The sequence below is a fragment of the Fusarium subglutinans genome (genome assembly GCF_013396075.1).
Source record: "Fusarium subglutinans strain NRRL 66333 chromosome Unknown NRRL66333_c0000021, whole genome shotgun sequence".
Lineage (NCBI taxonomy): Eukaryota > Fungi > Ascomycota > Sordariomycetes > Hypocreales > Nectriaceae > Fusarium > Fusarium subglutinans.
In genome coordinates this window covers 101438-121959 of record NW_023502084.1, presented here as the reverse complement: position 1 = coordinate 121959, position 20522 = coordinate 101438, and the positions used below count along the sequence as shown (strand labels likewise).

The window sequence follows — 20522 nt, the reverse complement described above, 5'->3', positions numbered from 1 at the left end:
TCCAACGTCTAAATAAGCCCTCCACACTACCACTTAAGCTTATACAACAGCCTCCGATCATTTCCATTCTCATATCTGACAAGATTTACAGGGATCATTGATTCATCTCCGGTCTACAGGTACTAGACCCATGATACTCGAAATAACGTACAAAGATCGGCACGGAGCATTGACTTCAGAACGTTTGGAGCAGGTGCCAAATCTAGGCCAAACAAGCTTGCTTGGACCAGTTTGAGAACCTGACTTGGGTATTATGGTGGAAGAGTCCTATTGGTAAGACGCTCCTGAATAGTCTAGAGGATGATGGATTCTTGCATGTGAGTATTGTTTGTTTGGCTTGCCGCGTTTATTGAGATATTATGATGTTGGGGCCAATTGAAGGTATCAGTTTGTGGTATCAGGGATAACAATAACGAGACATGTGATAACTCATTGCAAGTAAGAACTAGATTTACATTGGACTTTTCACTTTTGCAGAGGTGTAGCATCGATCCATTAGGAGAGCTATCGAAGCTTTCACTGGGGCATTCAACAAGAGCATTCATGCGGATCGGATACCCATGGAAGTGACGGATTAGCTCGAACTGTCTCTGAGATTTTTCTGTTCGATATGGGAACTCTTTAAACAAGCCGAGAGACTATACTTCTCTGTCAAACTTTTCTGCTGAAGAGACAGCCATGAGAAGAGCTGGGGAGAAGGTGTTTCTGGTTGCTGTGTTTCTGGTTACGTCTAGAAATTCCACCCTACCCTGGACCAGTCCATGATAACCAGTAGCTACAACGAGTTGCGCAACAGCCCAAGTATTACTAAGTCAATCTTCAATGCTGGTGCATTTATGGCTGTTCCAAATGCACAGCACTTATATAGAATGACAATTGTAGGCTGTGGATATGTATATGATAACCTTTACGATGATTGCTGTGATATAACACTCAGATCGATTACCCCATTCCTTGCAGCAAAGGGAGCACCGTACAGGGTTCGGCAGGCATCTAATCGCCAGTACGCGATACCGATTGACTTGCCAGCAAAAAGACATCATGGAAGAAGCACAACTACAAAAAGAATGATCACGCTGGGGATCGCTGGGGATCGAACCCAGAATCTTGATCGAACCCAGAATCTTCTGATTCGTAGTCAGACGCCTTGCCATTGGGCCACGCGACCGTTTCTCGTTATTGAATTGTCTTCCCAAAACGTCCACTACAGATTCTGCGCTCAGATTTTCTCGCTAGACCCGGAAGATTGCCCGCATCACTTAAATCAAACTCGGTACGTCGCCCACAACCCGCGCCAAGCGACAGGAGCTAGCGACTGATGGAATCTGCTAAAGAGTAAAAGTCTCCATAGCGGCGTTCAATAGCTCGGAGTAGACCCTGAACTAGACCAAGCCATGCAATGACAGTTCTTTGCGCCACCTTTATAAGGGAGGAATAGGGATAGGCGGCACAGCACAAAGAATGCAATGCAGGTGCACGTGAGATACCGTGAGCCCCTGGAGCTTGCGTTAGGTTAGGGGAAGCAGTCGCGTACCTTTTAGCTCAGACGTAAGGTTAATTATTATCTTAAGTTAGTTTTTAATGGGACGTACTCTGTCCGAATCCAGCTCAGCTCCTCTGCCTCTGCCTGCACGTTCATTTCATTCTCTTGGGATCAAATCTTCATTCATCATCGCACTCACACTTACCTCACACTCACCTCACTCTCCTTTATGCCATCATCTACGTGATACAGGGACTGAAACAATCCCTTGTTCCTTCGACGTCAACTCACTCATTTCATTTCTCTTGTCCCGCTGTTCAAAAACTGAGCTCATGCCATGGCCATCTTCGCGTCCTCAGCTGTACGCCTACTCATCGGCCTCACAGTCGCACTCACCTTCATCGCCTTCTTCACACCAACAGGCTACGTACCAGACGTCGCATTATCATTCAGGATGCCAGCTGCACTAAAAAAACTCGAAGTCTCCATTACCCAGGAGGAGAAAGATCCTGTTCTCATCCGCGCAACCGTCAGAAACAACAATGACGAGCCCGTCACTATCCTCAGCTACGGCTCACCCCTGGACCCTTTGGGCATTTCTCTTGGCATTCTTTACATCACGCCAAAGGGCGACAGTAAACCACTTGACATCATGCAGATTGAAGCATCACGGCTCTGGCCGCCTGCCGATGATGCTCTAATTGAGATTCTCCCCGGCCGATCGGCCATTTGGGAATTCACCCTCCAGGAACCTGTTGTTCCGATGGATAGGGTGTTTGAGGGCGCGACGGTGCAGCTAAAGGGGACGTGGAATGCTGTGTGGACCAAGGAGAAGAAGAATGTTGACTACACATCCTTCGAGGAGGGCACACCAGCAAACGAGACTCTAACAGGGCCATTCAAGTCAAACGTCATCGACATTGAAGTCGTATAGACATGAATTGTATCATCACCATTGTTATTATTACTTGGCGTTTGGGGGGGCAGGCATGATTAATTGGTTCACTTGTCACTACGTTAGATGACCTGAGTGATTGATGGGTTAATTGGGAAGAGAAGCAAGGGGCGAAAATGTTTTTTATTAGAATACATATAATCCAACCCAACCCAACAAGCAAAGAAACAAGCAAGCATTCTTTGTGTCTCCCTAAAATGCCTGCAGTCAGCCCTTTCGACGCAAGCCACATTCATACCCTGTAACAGGCCATTGACCAACCAAGCCCAGGCATGGACAAGTGTCTTAGATTATATCCAGAGCCACGCAACGCCGGCTGATGGGTCTAGTATTCATGGATCGTTAGTCTAGTCAATGATTGATAGCGTTGGTATGGCTAGCTTAAGGACCGGCGGTCCGGAAACCCCCTTTTCCAAATAAGCACTATCAACACTACCCTGAAGCTGAACAAGTCATGACGATTGTTGGTTCTGATGAAGAAATGCTGTCTCTTGGGATTGTCATACGATGAACTGACAATGCATACATGCATGCATGTGTAGATTGCGCTGTTCTCAGCCAATCACAAGTTAAGTTGTTGGCAAATCAGCAGACTCAACCAACAACAAACCATGGTTATTATATTAACCCGCTTGGCAGCAACGCACTCTCTTTTCCCACGCCTAAGTTCATCGCTTTTCTGTTTACATCAATTTACCAAAATTGTTACCTCTTTTAGTTATGCCACAGAGTGCACCCAGCTGCTTGTGACAGTATTCCCAGGCTGTTGGGATGCCTTACTGGTATGACCCTGTGATGCTTCTTCACCTTCGACCATTGAATCACTGGTAATTGAGACGATGCTCAGTCGAACCTGTCTGTCTCTACGGGAATGTATCGATGTGCTGTGGTCGCTGTATCCTGGGACTGCAAGCTGCCGACGGGCATCACCACCTCAGATTCCTCTTCCCATGCTCAACAATCATCAACATCACGTTCTCAGTATCAAGCGTAGTATAACCCAATATTCAATTTTACTCTAATCTACTTTTACAACATTCTTTCCCCGGATATCATTCTACTCCCGAACAAACATACCAGCCATACCCATACCCGTACCAATACACATACTCACAACACCAACCTCACCACCATCCCTCTTAAGTCCATGCAAAAGCGTACTCGTCATTCTCGCTCCCGTTGCTCCGAGGGGATGTCCCAGCGCAATAGCGCCTCCGTCAGGGTTAACCTTCTCCTTCGCCCACGCATCCTCGAGTCCCAGCTCCCTCACACAGTGCAGCGCTTGACTAGCAAACGCCTCGTTGATCTCCCACCGTGACACGTCCTCTGTCTTAAGACCAACTTGGTCAAGAAGCTTGGGGATGGCGAGGGCGGGGCCGATACCCATCTCATCGGGGTCGCAACCGACTGTCACGGCTGAGACGAACTTTCCGATGATGCGGTCTTGGAGGCCGAGGGCAGTAGCTGTGCTTCGGCGCATGAGGAGGGTGGCAGCAGCACCGTCGGAGACTTGGCTGGAGTTTCCAGCTGTCGAGGCACCGTCGGGCTTGAAAGCAGGCTTGAGCTTAGCAAGCGCCTCAATGCTAACACCCTCACGAATACCATCATCAGCAGTGACTGTAATTTGCTTCTCCTCGCCAACCTTATTACCCTGCTTATCAACCTCCTGGAATCTTGTCTCAACGGGTACAATCTCCTCCGCAAAGCGGCCCTCCTTTCTCGCACGAGCAGCACGACGATGAGACTCAACAGCCATAGCGTCCTGGTCCGCTCTCGAAACACCATATCGCTCCGCAACGTTCTCCGACGTCAAACCCATAGGCATGATACAATCCTGTGCATGGCGATTAGGCGAGGTCTTCAGCTCCGGCCATACATCCACAGGAATCGCTCTGCTTCCGTAATTCCTCGTCATGCTCTCCATACCAGCTGCGATACCGGTGTCGATCATGCCTGTCTGGATCTGCGCCGACACAGCAGCGATGGCCTGCAGCGAACTAGAGCATGCGCGGTTCACGGTGTACAAGCTGGTGGTGTTCTTGAAGCCGACGTGGTTGAGAGCCATGCGCGCCGCCTTGGAGCCGCCGAGCTCGGAGAGCACCACGCCGACTGCTACATCGTCGACGGGGGCCTCGGGGTGTGCTTTGAGAGTGGCCTTGAGGACGCTGGCGAGGAGCTCCTCGGGGTATGCATCCTTGAGCTGGCCCTTGTAGGAGCGGCAGATGGGAGTGCGAACGGCGGAGAGGATTACGGTGTCGGAAGGGGATTTGGCGAGGACGCCTTGAAGGCCTTTATGAAGACGGGCTGACATTATGACGGTATTTGGGGTATATGTGAGATTATGGGGTTAGAAGGTGACCAACTGATAAGATGAAGGAGAAAGAAAGAGATCAAAGGTTCATGATGAGAAGTGAGAGAAGTGTTTATGAGCCGGGTAAGTAAATATCCCATTACCCATTGCCCTCCACCCCCGCCGAAAGCCGGAACACTCCCGTCCCGTTGCCATGAGCCGAAAGTGGATCCTCGACACCGGCTTCAGACTTCGGGTAATGTTTGGAGTGTGGCTTGAAATGTCGGAGCGTCGGGTAAGATCCCTACGTGTGGCGTTGGTGGCTGTGCATTACTCATCATGAGACATTCACATTCTGTGAGCTTCAATACTGTTGGAACTCGAACAATCTTTCCATTTATACACAAATCCCGCTGTGGCATTCTACCCTCTTTTGATCACGCCAATATATATATACAAACTCGCCAAATGCAATGCCTTCAACGCCCTCCTGCGCCAATGCCATCGTTATTCGTACCCCTGAACTCCATTTGCAATCTGGTTCTGACATGACATTTCACTGTCTATACTGAATCCCCAGTCCTAGCTTATCTTGTCCATCTGCTATTGGTTCAATCACTTTGGACTTCTTCGCTGGACTTGCTTGATCGAGCCGTATCTCCTCGGTAGATAAATGGTTGCCGCTGAATTTTCGCTTGTCGCCATCTCCATTTCGATGAGAAAGTAGTCTCTCCTGCATGCGAACTGTCTTCTCCATTGGTCCTGGCGTGTTTCTCAGAGTTTCAGCCACTTCAAAGCTCTGCCGCGGATCTCGCCGCAGCATCTCTGCAGCAGCTTGACTAGCCTGGCTATCAAATACTTCTCCGTCCTGGTCGCTCCGGTTCCGTGGCTGTGATGTAAATGACTGAGCTGCAGCAACCGACTCAAGCGCTTGCCTAGCTAGCTCCTCATTATCGTCTGCTGAAATAGTGCTCTCTCGACTCCTACGGCGGCGGTCAGTCTTGGCCACAGGTGTCGTAGGAATGAACTGTCTCTGGGAGTATCGATGAGGCTCCGAGTGAGGTACCAGATCCACCGATGGAAGAAGCCCAACATTTGTACCCACCGGCCGGTTCATAGGCGTCGTGGGCAGGGACGACATGGATTGCGAGTTGCGGTGGTGTTTCCCGACGCGTGGTGCAGGGCGGTGAGAATGCATCGGTGTCGAAGGTGCGCTGTTGTTATCCTGGCTCATAGCCTGTAACAAAGCCGAGAGACCATGCTCGCCTTGTGATCTAGATGTCTGCTGCTGTTGAGAGTTTCTATGCCCTTGTGTCACAACAGAGCCTTTCTGTCTAGGTGTCAAAACTGCGTGAAATATACCCCCAGGTCTACAGAGCATCTGCATGTGCTCTCTGTTCTCGCGTATCCGTCTCAGCAACATGTCTCGCTCTTCATGAAGAGCAATGCTTTCATCCTCGCTTTGCTTGATGACTTTCTTAGCCGTCTTGACTCGGCGTTGGAGGATCTCATTCTCTTGTAGCATGGCCTCATACCGCGTCTTCATCTGCAAGTACTTTGTTTGTAATGCCTCGGAAGGCTGATCAAATTCTTTCCTAGCCATTCGGGTAAATTCTGCATTTCGCAGCGCGTCTACCTCGCGACGCATCATCTCGTGTTCCACAGCAGCACGCTTAGCGTCGTCGTCGGCCTGGATAGACAACAAGTTATACTGCAACTTATGATGAGCTGTCTCCATCTTGAGCTTTTGTTGTTCTGCTAGAGCTGATTGAAGCATGACACGAAGCTCGTCGGCGGACGCTTCGAGGACCTGATGTGGAGCGGGAGGGAGGAATTCTGTTGTCACAGGCCGTTCGCATATGTTATTGGGTACGGTAGCTGGCGGGGAGAAGAGTGTTGACGACTGCTGGGAGCCAGAGAACTTTCGTTTGGAGGGACCGGGACCAGCTTGACTGGCATGGCTGTTGACCTGGGTCGAGGGGGGCGGTGTAAGTGACGATGGGATAACAGTAACGGCCGGTCGGTCCTCGTTGATCTCGGTTCTAAAAGATTCGTTTGGATCGATGGGCGAATTTGGAATCTCAGTCGAAGGTAATGTCACCGCAGCTGGATCTTGGGGTCCTGCTTCCTGAGGTTGAGGTGTCGTGGGGTTCTGTCGCTCGCGAGGATGCCTAACAACGATCGTATCGCCCTGTACGGTTTGAGAGGCCTGTGTGGCTTCGGTAGGAGAAGTCATGTTGAAGCAATCGTGTTCTGCTTTCAAATAATTCCCCAGGCAACCAAGTCGCGTCAACAGCTCTCGTCGTTCCGATCCGTCAGCTGAGGAAGCCGGATCTTCGACAGCGGGTGATATATATGGCTGGCGTCTTCAATGCGTACATGTGCTTTGCATGCGCGTATGTTTATTATCCTTTCCAAATCAAACTTTATGCGTTGTCGTGCAGCGCAACGCAACGCACAACGCGCCGCGATATGGATCCACAGTAAACAGCGATTGTGATGAGGGAAAAACAATCGATCACAGAACCTTCAGTGGAAGAGGAGCAATGGGGATATAAAAGCACAATATCAGTAGGAAACGGTAGACACAAGTAAGAAATGCTTCGGCTTGTGACGCCGTCGTTTTTGGTTGCTTCCAAGAAATGAGAAGCTAGCTTGGTTGAAGATGAAAGACCCGGGAACAAGGGTTTTTCCGTCGGGCACGCGCCTAAGTGTTTTCAGTGGAGGATGATGCTTGTTTGTAGGCACTAAACTATAAGGGGTTCTAGGTGAGGTTCGGCGATCGCGGCCTGTGAAACGATCCACAGGCGTTATCTGTCAGCGCCCGAGACATCCAAACCAACCGAGCCGAACCAAACGAAACAGATACAGGATGAAAGCTAGTGGAGAAATCTCTTGATATTGAAGCGAATGAATCAAACCCTGTATCCAAAAATGACTGTCAAATAGAATGCCCCAATCTGCACTCCCCAACTCCAACCCTGTACCACCAAAACACCAAACAGTTCGTGATACCCTTAAACAAGAGTGGTTTCAGAAGTCTCACTCTCCGTCTTTTGCTTCCTTTCCCCACCATACTTCAAAGACAGATTCCGAATACCTCTTCTAGCAGCCAAGATAACATAACCCAAGCAGATGACAGGCCAGAACAGAATTATAGTGACCCACCACGCTGCCACGCCGAGTTTTGCCAACATACAACCGTTAGAGTCGAGATACCACTCTGGGACAAAGCTACTGGCTTTTCCGCGCGAGTTTAGGACCAGACCGATTATCAAGCCGAAGGTAATCCAGCCGCCTGCTGTGATTGCTGCCACGAGTTTGATGGTTGCGGAAGGGCCCAAGGCTTTGTCCCTTAGAACGTTGTTGTTATCTACCACGTCGCGGGCCATGAGGGCGATGGTTTGTATCATAGTAGGCATATTGACGATGCGTGGAGATGTGAAAGGTGTTGATTGTAGTTCTAGGTCGTGCAAGATGTGTAATGTGATGGTATCGTCAAGTGTCGCTTGGGCTGGTCTTGTAGTTCTCGCGCGGGTGTATCGGCGTGATTGAGGGATACTCGAAGAATGTTTCACGATGTTAAGAGTAGTGATGAAACGTTCCCTCATACAGAGGGATATTCCTGTGCTTTATACTTGATGATAAAGTTCGTGTTGATACTGATAAACTCGTCTCGTCCATTGAGACTTCATGTTCACGGTGTCCTAGGTTCTTGCCCCAGATAACCACGCGCACCTTCCAAAGTATGAAGAAGCTCTCACTGCCTGAAGGCCTCTAGAAAGTTCCGCCCGTGTTAGTGAAGAGACGAAGTAACAAATGAGTTCATTGGCCTCAGCATCAGATGCTTTTAGTTGCGTATGACTCACGGTAGTAAGAGTCTATAAGCTCAAGACAATGGATTTTATGATTTGTTCCCTCATATTTGACCTCAAATATTGAGTAAATAGACTCGGAAAAATGAAAGACTCTTCTCATACATCAGTATTATAGGAAAGCTAAAGATGAACCGACAATCAATACTAATCCATAGCCTTGTAAGCTGGCTGACTGCTCGTGGATTCTCAGATCCAGCACTCTATTCTCGGGAAAATCGCCAAGGGCCTCATCAGCATCAGATAAATAGCCCAAAAGATACGGCTAAGAGCACTGGAATGTCGCCTTATGTTTGTCAACTCAGAGTAGCCTGGAGAGTTAATCGTGGTCAAAGAGACGCTGTGTGGATATAATGCCTGGCTGCTTCAGTGAAAACCAGCTCTCCAATTACTAACAACAGCGTGGCAAACTTCTAAAGACTAAAACGAGGGCTATTAAGAAAGAAGTACTGCAGTGAAGACTTTTCAAGATTCCATGCTAAAGTTTAACAAGCTTAGCAGACTTCAGCAAATCCTTGTGCTGGCCCATGTACAAAGAACATACTCGCCTCAACGGATTGCCTTGATAACCATTGCCCGCGATTGTGGGGCTTTTAGAATGCGAACCGCTCCGATGGCCACACGAGTTTTCATCGAGTCAAGAATTTGAACGATTGGGGTAAACTGTCTCTCTTCCAATCGCGTGCTTGGAGCCGCTAGATGCGAGTGAATCTTGCACAATGGGCGCAGCCAGGTTGAATTATATTAACAAGAAAACAAGATGGTATATAATCCCCAGTGATAAAACTAAATACGTCAAAAAATGTACCAAGAAGCGAAAAACCACCCATAGCAAGTGTACATCAACCAGCGCCAAGTCTGACTACAGCTCATAATCAATCCACCTCAGGCTCGTCATCATCTCCCTGCCATGTAGCCATATCAGCGACTGGCACACGGCCCCTGAGCCACCGCAGAGTGGCATCCGTGCCTCGCTCGATCACGTTCCACCGCGGAACTCTGAATCGGTTGCCTACGACCTCAAATCGCTCGAGTCCGCCTGGGCCACCAAGAAGACCAATTCGAGGGTTCAGGTGGGCGATGTCGTTGTTGCTCACGTCGACGATCTTAAGACCCTTGATCATATCTGGTTCGAGATCGACGATGTGGTTGTTGCTCGCTAGCAAGACGTTCAGAACGGGAAAAGACTCCTTCAGATTCGTTGGGAGAGCGTTGAGGCGATTCATGGTCACGTCAATCTTCTCCAGGGCTGGTGCATGCAAGAACCGCACAAGCGCTCCGAGACCGGTGATGTGATTCGATGCCAAGTTAAGTTCCCTCAAAGCTGGGAGTTCCAATTCCTCCGTCAGGTACGCCTCGCCAACCATCTGGTTGTGAGACACAGACAGGGCAGTCAATGTTTCGGCAAAAAAGCTAAGCGAGTTGGGCAGGGTGGCAAAAAGGTTGTTTTGGAGGAAGATTTGTCGGACACGGTGTTCGGCAGCGACTTTAGAGCAAACAACGGGATGTAGTGATGAAGACTGGGTTTGGGATCGATCTAGGATACCGCCAGGCTTGACGGGCCAGGTCTGGTTCGACAACGTGTGCGATCGAGAGCGGTGGCTTGATACAGTGTGAGATCGGGAACGATTAGGGCTTTGGGGAGGTGTAGCGAAATCATCATCTGACCTGTCATTTTCATCAAACATTGCGTCAGGGTTCGATTGCGTGTTGTCAGGACCCTTTATATCAGCCAGAACATCTAGGATGCCGACTTGAGAAGCTGGCTCTTGGTAGGGAGGTGGTGGTTCAAGGCGGCCAGCAAGCACCTCCTTCAGATCTTCGGTGGTGATGGAGAGGAACTTCTTGTCACGAAGAGGGTTGCCGCTGAGTCGAATCATAGACAAGTTATCCATGCGAGACACCTCGGGAGGAATCACTCTGATGTCGTTGCTAGAGAAATCAGCATGACGAAGTTTCTCAAGACCCATGAAACTGTTGGGAATTCCAGAGATGTTGTTCTCTTCGACCGATAACGTCAAAAGGCTTGTCCAGGTCGTCATGTCTGGAAGCCCTTGAAGACGGTTCATTGAGAGAGAAAGAGAATGCAGAACTGGCAGATCGATTGAGGCACCCAAGGGCACAAGTCTTTGCAACTGGTTTGCAGAAGCATCCAGTGTGTGCAACTGAGGCAGACAGCCGATGGGCTCCTCAATCAGGGTGCCCTTGAGCTTGTTCTTCCTGATGTTCAGCTCGGTAATGGGGAGGGTGGCAATGCTATCAAAAGGCAGAGACTCGAAGCTGTTTTCGCTCAAGTTAAGAATACGAAGACGCGACATGTTTTCGACCTTGGGAGGTAGTGCAGAGATGTTGTTACTGTGCACGTCAAGGATTTCCAGCTCATTCAGACTCGACAGCACGGGGTTGAGGGGGCCGTAGAAGAGGTTGTTTGCAAGCTTCAAGTCGCGCAGAGAGGTGACTTGTGAGAGGGTGTCAAGGCTGTTATTCGTGAGGCGATTATTTGACTAGCAAGGTTAGCAAAGAGGATAATTAGGAAAGCGTATACAACATACCAAGTTCAAGGAGGTCAGGCAAGTCAACCGTCGAAATCCCAACGGGACATTGACGAGAAGATTGCCATGCATATCCAATGTCTCCAAACCAGCAAAGATGTTTCCTTGACTAGCTTGGGCCTCGTCGAACGAAGAAGGGTTGCTGTCAGGGAAAATGAAGTCATCTAGTTCTTCGAACTCATTGTCCGCAGCAACAAATCGTGTCAGATCAACACTCTCTGCCCAGCTTCCATCAAAGGTACCGATGCTCTCCAGATCGTACATCTTGAGAACCTCGACGGGAATTTCCTTGAGGTGCAAAGCCGCGATGTTAAGTCTTCCAGTAGTCCTTGCATTATTGACGCGATTCTGGAGAACCTTCTTCTTGGGGTCTTCGCCTTTGCGCGCATTGAACGGATCATCATGGGTGACACCAAAGTCAAAGCCAGTATCCGAAGGGACGATTGGTGCTTCTTCTGGATGCGTTTCAATCTCAGCTGCCTGCTTCATCTGTGCCCGTTTGGCAGCCTTTGCCTTGGCGATCTGTTCACGCAGAGCGGCTGAGGACTTGCGAGCCGATGGTGGTGTTCCAGGCTCGGCCGAATCAGCTGTCAGAGACGTATTGTGAGAAGAGCCTGCTGAAGGAATTGTACCGTCCCAGGAAGCCGTGGAGGCAGAATTGACCGACACACGGCGGTTCGAGGTCCCATTCAGCGAAGCCTTACCGAGAGCAGGAAGTGAGGGCTTCTTGAATAAACCCTGCACAGGGGCCCTTGACTTGGCAGGTCGTAAAGCCATAGACTGCGAGCCTTTGGGAGACATCATGGTAGGCTTGCCAGGGCTGGGGCTTCTCGCGTCGGAGAAGGGAGCTGGCTTGGAGGCCCCTGCTCGAGTATTGGGAGTCTTGCTTCCGACCACCGATGATCGCTTCTGAGGAGTTCCATCGATGGGAGTCAGGGGCTTCCTAAAGGCACTTGCGGAACCTCGAAAGCTGCTGTAACCAAGGTCGGATTGTTCTGAGCTAGAGCCCGGTCGACTCTCGGTCCTGTAAATTCTGACTGAAGCATCTGAAGCATAGCTAGAACCTGGTCTGGAACCGCCGCTATCTGCTCTTGAACGTGGTCGTGAACTTGATCGTCCTTGATCGAAGAAGTTTGAAGACTTGATCATGGCAGGAGAAGAAGGGATGGAAGCCAGAGTCTCGATGGTTCTCTCGCTCAGGGAGGGTCTTGGCTTGCGAGAGCGAGCCCTCAATGCATCTGGTTTATCATCCTCATCGGTCGAAGCGGTTCGTGGTCTTGATTGGTTTGGGTCAAAGATGTTGTTGGCGGGATCATACAACGGTGAAGTTGCAAAGGTCTCTGAAGGTCTCCTTGTAAGAGTCAATTGACGAGGGAAGATATTGCCATCGAATTGAACACCCATAGCTTCTCCCGGCGGATCATAAGGGGGTGTTGTAGATTGTTCCTCAATGATATCAGCTTGTCGCTCCATCGATCGATGTGGCGTGGAAGGAATTCGTTGGGCCATAGGCTTTGCTGGGGATAAGTGTGTAGGTTTTGTGATGAGCGATGTACGTCTTGTTCCAGTGTTGAGATGCTCCCTGGAAACTGCAGGTCGTAGTCTTTGCGCTCGCTGTTGGAGATCTGGCTGACCAGTTCGTAATTGATCTCTCGACATTGAAGGTCGAAGCCGAGGATTCCGTAGCTCACCACCGCCCAGACTCTCCCTTGATGGCGAGGGCCGAACAACTGATGTTGGCCGTGGTAGAGCTGATGCTGGCTTTGGGATTCCTGAAGTTGGTCTTGGTACAGGTAGCTTCGAGAGTCGCGGAATAGCGCTCATGCGCTTCTGGGATGAATCCTCCATGATGAATGTATCTGCAGGAGTGTAATAGTATCGTGTTCAGCAGAAGTCGTTGTCTTTAAGGGGAATGCGGTTGGCAAGATTGCCCGAGACAAACGGACAGCTTTTGTTTGTAAGGGGTCTCAGAGTGGGATTTTTGTTTATCGGGGAGCCTAGCGTTGGCGGGTGGACGACGGGACGGAAGGGCTTGCGGGAACTAACGATGAGGCGACCGATGAAGGCATCAACCTAGCATATCAGAACAAGAGAGGAAATATTGAAGATGCAAGTTTGAGACACGAACAAGAAAAAAGAAGAGTTGGAAGAAGGTGACAGTGACAGTTCGCTTAAGCTTGTTGCTAATGTAAAGAAGAAATGATATCTCCAGGGGTTGAAGCGAGTGCCGTGTCTTGGGTTTGGAGAAGAAGATCCCATCCAGTCAATGATACCCAGACAGGCCAGTTCTTCAGGGCCAGCCAGGGTCGGGGTTGGGTTCCAGTGGGGATAGGCTGCGAACCCACTAGATTGCGCTAACCTGTTGATGGTGTTTAGTGGCTTTTTGCAGGCCCGCCTTAGTCACGCGTCTAAACTGCCTACTGCATTCTCTGTGATGATACAGTATTAAAAGTATGTCCTGAGCAAGTCGCGTGCAACAGTCTGATCGTTGTTGTTTTCGTCTGTTTCCGGAACAATCAGCCATGTGTTCCTAACCCCCTCCCCTACCAACTTGTGGCTAAAGCTTCCGGCGTCCCGTCTTTCATCCCCAGTCCAAGCAGGGGATGGGCGCCGGTTAGGTTGACCTGGCCTGGCTAATCCTTGTAGGGATGCCCCTGAAGTTTCTTTGTCCATTGTGTGCATGTGCAGAAAGCCTCATTTTTACTTTTTGTAAACAAAGGCTTGGAGTTATTGATGCTATTTGTTTACAATCGCGTGCCAGAACCAATGACGACACTGCATTCTTTGCCATCTACGGAATATGGTACGTTGTGGATTGATGTTGTGTTCAACATTAACATTAGGCACGGTCATTCAGGTGGGTTACGAAAGAATCCACATAGCAACCAGGTTCCTGGCTCTACCTGCAGGTACAGAGTAGCATCTGCATCGATCCATTGCTAGGAGTCCCATCATCATCGGCTAGGAATTGAGGAGATAGACTTTAATTGAGCTGAGTGATGATACATGACTGAACTCAAACTTCGCTCCCTCAAAAGTCGCACAATTGGGTTACTGCAGAGTTTTATGTCCTGTATCTTTTGTAATAAAGCCTCTGATCTCTATCAAGTGAAACGTCGATCACGGATTATCGCACCTTTGCCCCTGTCGGCAGAACGTGCAAAATATTCCGCCACGGGTTTCGTTTTCATCCTTAGCTTATGTTTCAAGTGCACCTCTTTATGTATCAGATAAACTAGTATCATCCGTAGTCACAGTCTTGAAGCTCCGGCGACATGGTCTTAGGCAGCAAAAACTCTTGACACCAAATCGAGGTTTAAAAAAAGCCACCAGGCCTAAAACCGTTCAGCCTGTATCATCTTATCCTACATCTTTTTGACATTCGAATAAGGTACTTAGTGACCTTACATTTTTACCCCCTCTTTGCCTCTTTGGAAGAGTCACGATTCTAATGACCCGCCAATGAAGTCTAAATTAGTGATGCCCTCGTGGTCGCATAACACAAAGCACGGGAGCATCGGTACGGAAATATCATGACGACAAGACATGGCATACTCACAGTGCATTTGGCCATGGCCTGATTCCCAAGCGCCAACAAAGCCATCAAGCATTTCAATTGCATGGACCAAGATACAAAAAGTGAATCCCTCCCACTTTCAAGATGAGCAACCCAGCAAACCTTCCACGTCACAAGCCAGCTTCTTACCATGGCTTTGAAGTCTTTTCACCGTATGATGGACCTCCCGCTAGAGATTCGTCAGGAAATTTATTTCATGGCTACACCAGACCGCGTTGTTCACATTCGATCCGAATTCCCAGACCTCGGAAAAAGAAAAGGGCGTTTCTCATGTAGCACTCTTATCCCCCCTCTGCTACACACCTTTTCTGAGTCTCGAGAATTCCTGGAAAGAACGGGCTACAGACTGGCTTTCCGAGACAAATCAATTGGGCGGCAATTCTGGTTCAACTTCAAAAGAGATACCATGTTTATCGACAAAGGGGCACTGGTCATGATGCACCATGGCATCAATCCATTCCCCTCCAGTGATTGCCAAAGAGTTCGCAGAATAGCCTACGAGAGGGAGGACTTCAGGTGCTATGTGCAAGGCGTCATGCTTGCTCTCCAAACTTTTAGAGAGCTTCAAGCAGTCTTTCTCATCGAGTGGCACAGAAAGGTGGTGGATTTGGACGAGCCTCGGACCAAATCCAGCGAAAGATTCTTTCCCGACCCTATTCCACAGAGACACAGCTACGATACCAGGAACCTCTGCAAGTTTACCGAGATCCAAAAGATTGATGCATATATATGCTGGCTTCCCCACTTTAAAGATCTGCAGGGCATGGCCCTATGGATGCGTAACGGTTGGGAGACTCTTTACAGCGTTTTCCCTCCACTGGTCTTACCAAAAGACACAGATATCGTCAAGTATCTCAGCGAGCCTTACGAGAAGTGGCGTGATCACAGACGAGAAGAATTGGAGTTAGATTTGGCGAAATACTGGGCTAAATTAGGGCGGCCGAAAGCGAAGCTGCCCAAGTTCAAAGTCGTGCACCTCCTCACCGACGACGAATGCCAACTTATCCGACGAAAACGACGCATCTGTTCGGAAAAGATTGAAACAAAGTTCCACAAAAGCCAGCTTTTTGAATTGACCAACGGCAATCTGGTGCAACTTTTTGGGAACTTCTAGCAAGCTTCAGCATGTTAGTACAGGCAAAAAGAACACATCATTACACCATGATATAATCTCCATTTGTCAACGACGTGAGAGTCGAAGAATGCGAATCCCCAATGGAAGGCTGGATGGTGCCCTGACTGCTACTGAGATACATGTCTTCATTTTGCTTTAGTGAGAATCAAATTTATGAAGTTTGCTCGATTTGAGTTTGGTTGATGGTCAAATCGAAACAGATAGCATGAAATCGTCCAAGACAAGATCCAATGAGAGAGATTATAGCAATGGCCTCGCATTTGCCTTTGCCGCAAGAAACTCTTTTCTGGTTCCTTTCTGCTTAACAAACAACCCTATTGTTGCACCTACTTCTAGTACTTATAGATCAAACCCCCCAGAAATAATAATACATAAGTTTATTTACTTTTCCCCATTCCTCACATTTCCCAAACATACAAGCAATGGCCAACTTTCTAAGCCTGCCTCTAGAGATCCGGCAGGAAATCTACTTCCTCGCAACACCAGCTCGTGTAGTCCACCTCAAAGCTGATTGCAATGGTTTTTGTAGTCGTTTGCCGATCGGGATTTCCGACTGGCCACTAGGTAGATGCCCCCGGAACCATTGTTTCTACAGCAAAGCTCCAGTCCCAGCCCTTCTTCATACATCTTTCGAAGCGCGAAGCTACTTAAGGGAGAAGGGATACCAGCTCGCTTTCAAGACCAAGACCCGGGAGCCAATGACGTGGTTCAATTATGATCGAGACGTCCTACTTACAGATCAAACATCTTATAGCAATGTGCAGTTCGATGCTGATGAAGCTGCGAGAGTGCGCCGCTTGGCTGTTGATTGTCCCACCGATTGTCTCTACGACCCGATAGGATATGACGAGCTGCCAACCTTACACCGTTGTGGAGATTACTGCTTGTATCCATTTATCAAGGATTTCCCGGCCTTGGAGGAGGTTTTTGTGGTTGACTGGAAACGAAATACTTTCCCCACGGAACTAACAAGGAACACGGACTATCCTTTCGAAATTCCATCGATGCGACACCGTTACGATACAGAGAATCTCTGGAAATGCGTTAAAGTCGAGGATAGTTCCCTGTTACGAACGATGTACCTCCACGACCTCAGGGAAGAAGAATACAACGGACCGAGTATCTTAGGCGGCCTTGGACATGGTCCTGCACCCAAGATTGCAGACTGGGGTACTTTCGGCCACCGGAGTGCATATGTGCAGTTGGAACTTGCTGTCTGCCGGGAAGGTCAAGAGCATTCTGTTGGCGACTGGAGGGTGCCGAGAATGATAACTCCGGTGCATTTGATTGATGAGCGACAGGAAGAGATTTTGCAGCAGAAACAGAAGATTGCTGTCGATGAGTTGCAGCAACTGCGGGAAGACTGGGCTCCTGCTTTAAAGGAGAGAAAAGAGCGAATAGATTCCGGGGGTGGTGTGATCAGTCAACGTGAACTACAGTATCTTTGGGCAAATCGCTGGGAGATAACGTGCTGGATCGAAAAGGATACATTTTCATAGTCTTGAGTTTGAAGTCTGGTTTAGGAAACTAATGGCATCGTCGGAGTGGTCTGACCTTGTCACTGTCCAAACTTGTTATATCTCGGGGAGACGAGGTGTACCCGGAGGCTCAAGCGAGCAAGAAGCCATCTAGTCTTGACTTCAGTTGCTAAAAGTATTTATTCTCTAGCGTATTGGATTTGCTTTGTTCAATATAAACTTCTCATTTGCTTAGCATAAAAAGTCTTGACGTTCCCTACCTATTTACCTAACCTAGACTGGTTCGATTGCTGACACTAAACTTCTGATATAACAAAACCAGGCACAACAGGACTTGGTGGATAATCTTTATGGTCAAGAGGGTCCTCGCCTCTCTCAACCCTCCACCGGTTTGTCGCCTCCAACGGTCCAGACAAGTCTTTGAATAACCAACCCCATTTCTTAACGAATCCCTCTGACATTTCCCAGCCTGATACATCCCACGGCGGTGACCAAGCAATCAAACCGCGTCTTTCCATCTCATCATCCGGAAAGCCCTCGTACAAACCACCAATGCAATCAGCCCATAAATCATCCTCATCGAAAGTCCCATAAGCTCGAATCAAACAATCCCGTGCCTCTGGGGAGGGAAACATATCAATCCAATCACAGTGCATCACTGTTTGTTGGAGAACTGTGGGGAGAAGTGCTGAAGGGAGGGAAGCTGGGTTGCTTGGGTAGGGGACTACGTGGATGATGTCTTCGTCGCCGCAGTCGAGAGGCGTGCTTAGTATGCCGGAGATGAAAGTTCTGTTGACGGCCAAGGCGCGGAGGGCGTTATATTGGAGAAGAGTGATGAGATGGTCTGAACTCAGAGGGAAGGAGTTCGACTGATTCTTCTTGGTTCTGTACGCTAGTAGGGGCTGTCTGGCGTTGTATATACTCTTGGCCTGGGATGCTGGGACGACTGACATTGATTGCTGGCTAATATCCCAACATTCAACTACCGGCTCAAATTTGATTGTCTCCATTTCAGCCTTTGGCCCCTTGGCCTTCTTTTCTTGAGCTTTCCGCTTCCCTGACCAATCATTAGCTAGAGGCCACAAGGATCATTAACGATGAGAGGCCTACGATATGCTCTCATGTTAAGCCTCGTCTGCGCCCTCCTTCTTGCTGCAGAATCTGTTGTCCCGGTCCAGTCATCTTCTAGGCTTAGCGCCTGTATCTGGTAAGCAAGTTATGCCGCACCATCTTGTAGGTTCATACCTCAGCCAATTGTGGCATCGAAGTGAGCTGAACGCATGGCTCTTGCTGATGAGTCGACATTTTGAAACTAGGTATCAAGTGGTGATGCCGAAGGGAAATGCAGGCTGCTCACATTGTCGTGCTGACGGGTAAAGACGTTGGATGTGAGGCGCAGACTAGCATGGATGGAAATCCAATGCGATAAGATGATTGGGTGCTAAGATAGAGACCAACCTCACACAAGTTAGCGTCATGCAACCTGCTCACTCGTCCGTTCCCGTCTGGGCTTGGGTGGTAGTGCCCCATGCAGCAGACGATGATTGGCCAGATACCCAATTCCCTTCATGCAGCCTGCTCACAACACTTGATATGCAAAAGGCACGATGGGATTAGCTATGGAGTTAAGCGTCGGACTTTCGCTGTGGACTTGAGCAGGAAGAACTATAAGAGGACAGCCCTTGAATGGATTTACCAAGTTTCTTTCTATCCTTATCATTTCCAAACTACTACATCTCATCAACTCTACTCTCTCACTTGCCTAATACTGAACTCAATCTAACAAGACATCTATCACAATGACTTTCCACCCCGACAGCCTCCCTGAACTCACCGGCAGAGTGTACATTGTCACAGGAGGCAACTCTGGAATGTAAGTCTACCTTTCATCTTTCTACCAACAGGTCTAGATTTCTAACCTTTCTTACAGGGGACTCTACACCGTTTCCCACCTAGCAAGACATGGCGCCCATGTCTACATGTGCTCACGATCTCGAGACAAGGGAAACAAGGCTATTGCAGAGATTCAGAAAGATCATCCCACCACCAAGATTGACCTTTTACAAATCGATCTGATGGATCTCGCAAGTGTTGTTGCAGCCGCTAAGCACTTCCTATCGCTCGAAACATCGCTCCACGGCCTTATCAACAATGCCGGCATCATGGCTACACCATTTGACGTCACCAAAGATGGGCATGAGGCTCAGTGGGAGACCAATTATCTTTCGCACTGGGTTTTCACAGAGCACCTGATCCCGGTGATGCTGAAAACATCAAAATCGTCACCCCCCGGAACTGTCCGTATCGTCAACCTCTCCTCATCCGGCCATCTAATGGCTCCCAAGAACGGCATCAACTTTGAAGACACATCCCTCAAAGATGCAAGTGTATGGGAACGTTACGGTCAAAGCAAACTCGCCAACATTCTCCACGCAAAAACCCTCCACAACAAATACGGCCCCGCCTCGGGTAACGGAGAGGGCGAGATTTGGACAACATCAGTTCATCCCGGTCTTGTAGAGACAAATCTCTCCTCGAGTGTAGACTCAGCCGAGACTGGAAGCTTGCGACTGGTGTCGTTGCTGAGATGCATGAAACTGATGTGGACTGCGGATCGGGGTTCTTGGAATAGTCTTTACTGCGCGGCCAGCCCGGACATGAAACCTGAACAGAGTGGAGAGTATCTGGAGATCTATCATCGGCTGTTTGAGCCTTGGTGGCAGAACAGTGCAGCCAAGGATGAGGATTTGGCGGAGAAGTTGAATCAATGGACGAGGGAGACAATGAGAAAGGAAGGGTGGATTAATTAGTGGTCTTTGTTGTGATTTAATTGTTTTATAGATTCTGCTTATGCTTATAGACTTTGAGGATGAATTTCATAATGTAACAAAAAAGATCTTTTCTCGTCGGTTTTGCTGTATTCACAGTAGCTAAGGTAGGTATATCAGTGATGGTTCACCAAAGGTATCGTCATCCGTGGTAGAGAGCTTAGACTCAGTTTTGGCGCCTTATTAACTGGACGCTATCACAAATCAGAGCGGTACTTGAACTGGAGTTCGAAACTGTGTAAACCAGGTAGTCAATGCCGGTATATCTTCCTGGAAAACCAAAGATTACTTCAAGTTATCTCTCAGGCATAGGTATCCCCTAAACTCCAACTCTCAGATTCCATTGGTG

At 48.9% G+C, this 20522-nt stretch overlaps 9 protein-coding genes across 9 annotated transcripts; 4 read left to right on the top strand and 5 right to left on the bottom strand.

Annotated features, from left to right (window-relative positions):
- Window positions 1–1820: 1820 nt before the first annotated feature.
- On the top strand, window positions 1821–2417 carry FSUBG_2475 (uncharacterized protein; the record flags this gene model as incomplete). The annotated part of the gene is made up of 1 exon (XM_036680251.1): window positions 1821–2417. One exon carries the CDS (start codon window positions 1821–1823, stop codon window positions 2415–2417), a length of 597 nt encoding a protein of 198 aa, XP_036541993.1.
- A 1078-nt stretch (window positions 2418–3495) lies between these two features.
- FSUBG_2474 (acetyl acyltransferase) lies at window positions 3496–4749 on the bottom strand (the record flags this gene model as incomplete). Its single annotated transcript, XM_036680250.1, has 1 exon — window positions 3496–4749. One exon carries the CDS (start codon window positions 4747–4749, stop codon window positions 3496–3498), a length of 1254 nt encoding a protein of 417 aa, XP_036541992.1.
- A 535-nt stretch (window positions 4750–5284) lies between these two features.
- FSUBG_2473 (uncharacterized protein) lies at window positions 5285–6964 on the bottom strand (the record flags this gene model as incomplete). The annotated part of the gene is made up of 1 exon (XM_036680249.1): window positions 5285–6964. The coding sequence occupies one exon, from the start codon at window positions 6962–6964 to the stop codon at window positions 5285–5287; it is 1680 nt and encodes a 559-aa protein (XP_036541991.1).
- A 781-nt stretch (window positions 6965–7745) lies between these two features.
- Window positions 7746–8150, bottom strand: FSUBG_2472 (uncharacterized protein; the record flags this gene model as incomplete). The annotated part of the gene is made up of 1 exon (XM_036680248.1): window positions 7746–8150. One exon carries the CDS (start codon window positions 8148–8150, stop codon window positions 7746–7748), a length of 405 nt encoding a protein of 134 aa, XP_036541990.1.
- A 1328-nt stretch (window positions 8151–9478) lies between these two features.
- Window positions 9479–13003, bottom strand: FSUBG_2471 (receptor kinase 5; the record flags this gene model as incomplete). Its single annotated transcript, XM_036680247.1, has 2 exons — window positions 9479–11107; window positions 11156–13003. The coding sequence occupies 2 exons, from the start codon at window positions 13001–13003 to the stop codon at window positions 9479–9481; spliced, it is 3477 nt and encodes a 1158-aa protein (XP_036541989.1).
- A 1859-nt stretch (window positions 13004–14862) lies between these two features.
- Window positions 14863–15846, top strand: FSUBG_2470 (uncharacterized protein; the record flags this gene model as incomplete). The annotated part of the gene is made up of 1 exon (XM_036680246.1): window positions 14863–15846. One exon carries the CDS (start codon window positions 14863–14865, stop codon window positions 15844–15846), a length of 984 nt encoding a protein of 327 aa, XP_036541988.1.
- A 443-nt stretch (window positions 15847–16289) lies between these two features.
- On the top strand, window positions 16290–17366 carry FSUBG_2469 (uncharacterized protein; the record flags this gene model as incomplete). The annotated part of the gene is made up of 1 exon (XM_036680244.1): window positions 16290–17366. The coding sequence occupies one exon, from the start codon at window positions 16290–16292 to the stop codon at window positions 17364–17366; it is 1077 nt and encodes a 358-aa protein (XP_036541987.1).
- A 275-nt stretch (window positions 17367–17641) lies between these two features.
- FSUBG_2468 (uncharacterized protein) lies at window positions 17642–18650 on the bottom strand (the record flags this gene model as incomplete). Its single annotated transcript, XM_036680243.1, has 3 exons — window positions 17642–18402; window positions 18456–18543; window positions 18591–18650. The coding sequence occupies 3 exons, from the start codon at window positions 18648–18650 to the stop codon at window positions 17642–17644; spliced, it is 909 nt and encodes a 302-aa protein (XP_036541986.1).
- A 494-nt stretch (window positions 18651–19144) lies between these two features.
- Window positions 19145–20155, top strand: FSUBG_2467 (reductase; the record flags this gene model as incomplete). Its single annotated transcript, XM_036680242.1, has 2 exons — window positions 19145–19218; window positions 19276–20155. The coding sequence occupies 2 exons, from the start codon at window positions 19145–19147 to the stop codon at window positions 20153–20155; spliced, it is 954 nt and encodes a 317-aa protein (XP_036541985.1).
- Window positions 20156–20522: the final 367 nt, after the last annotated feature.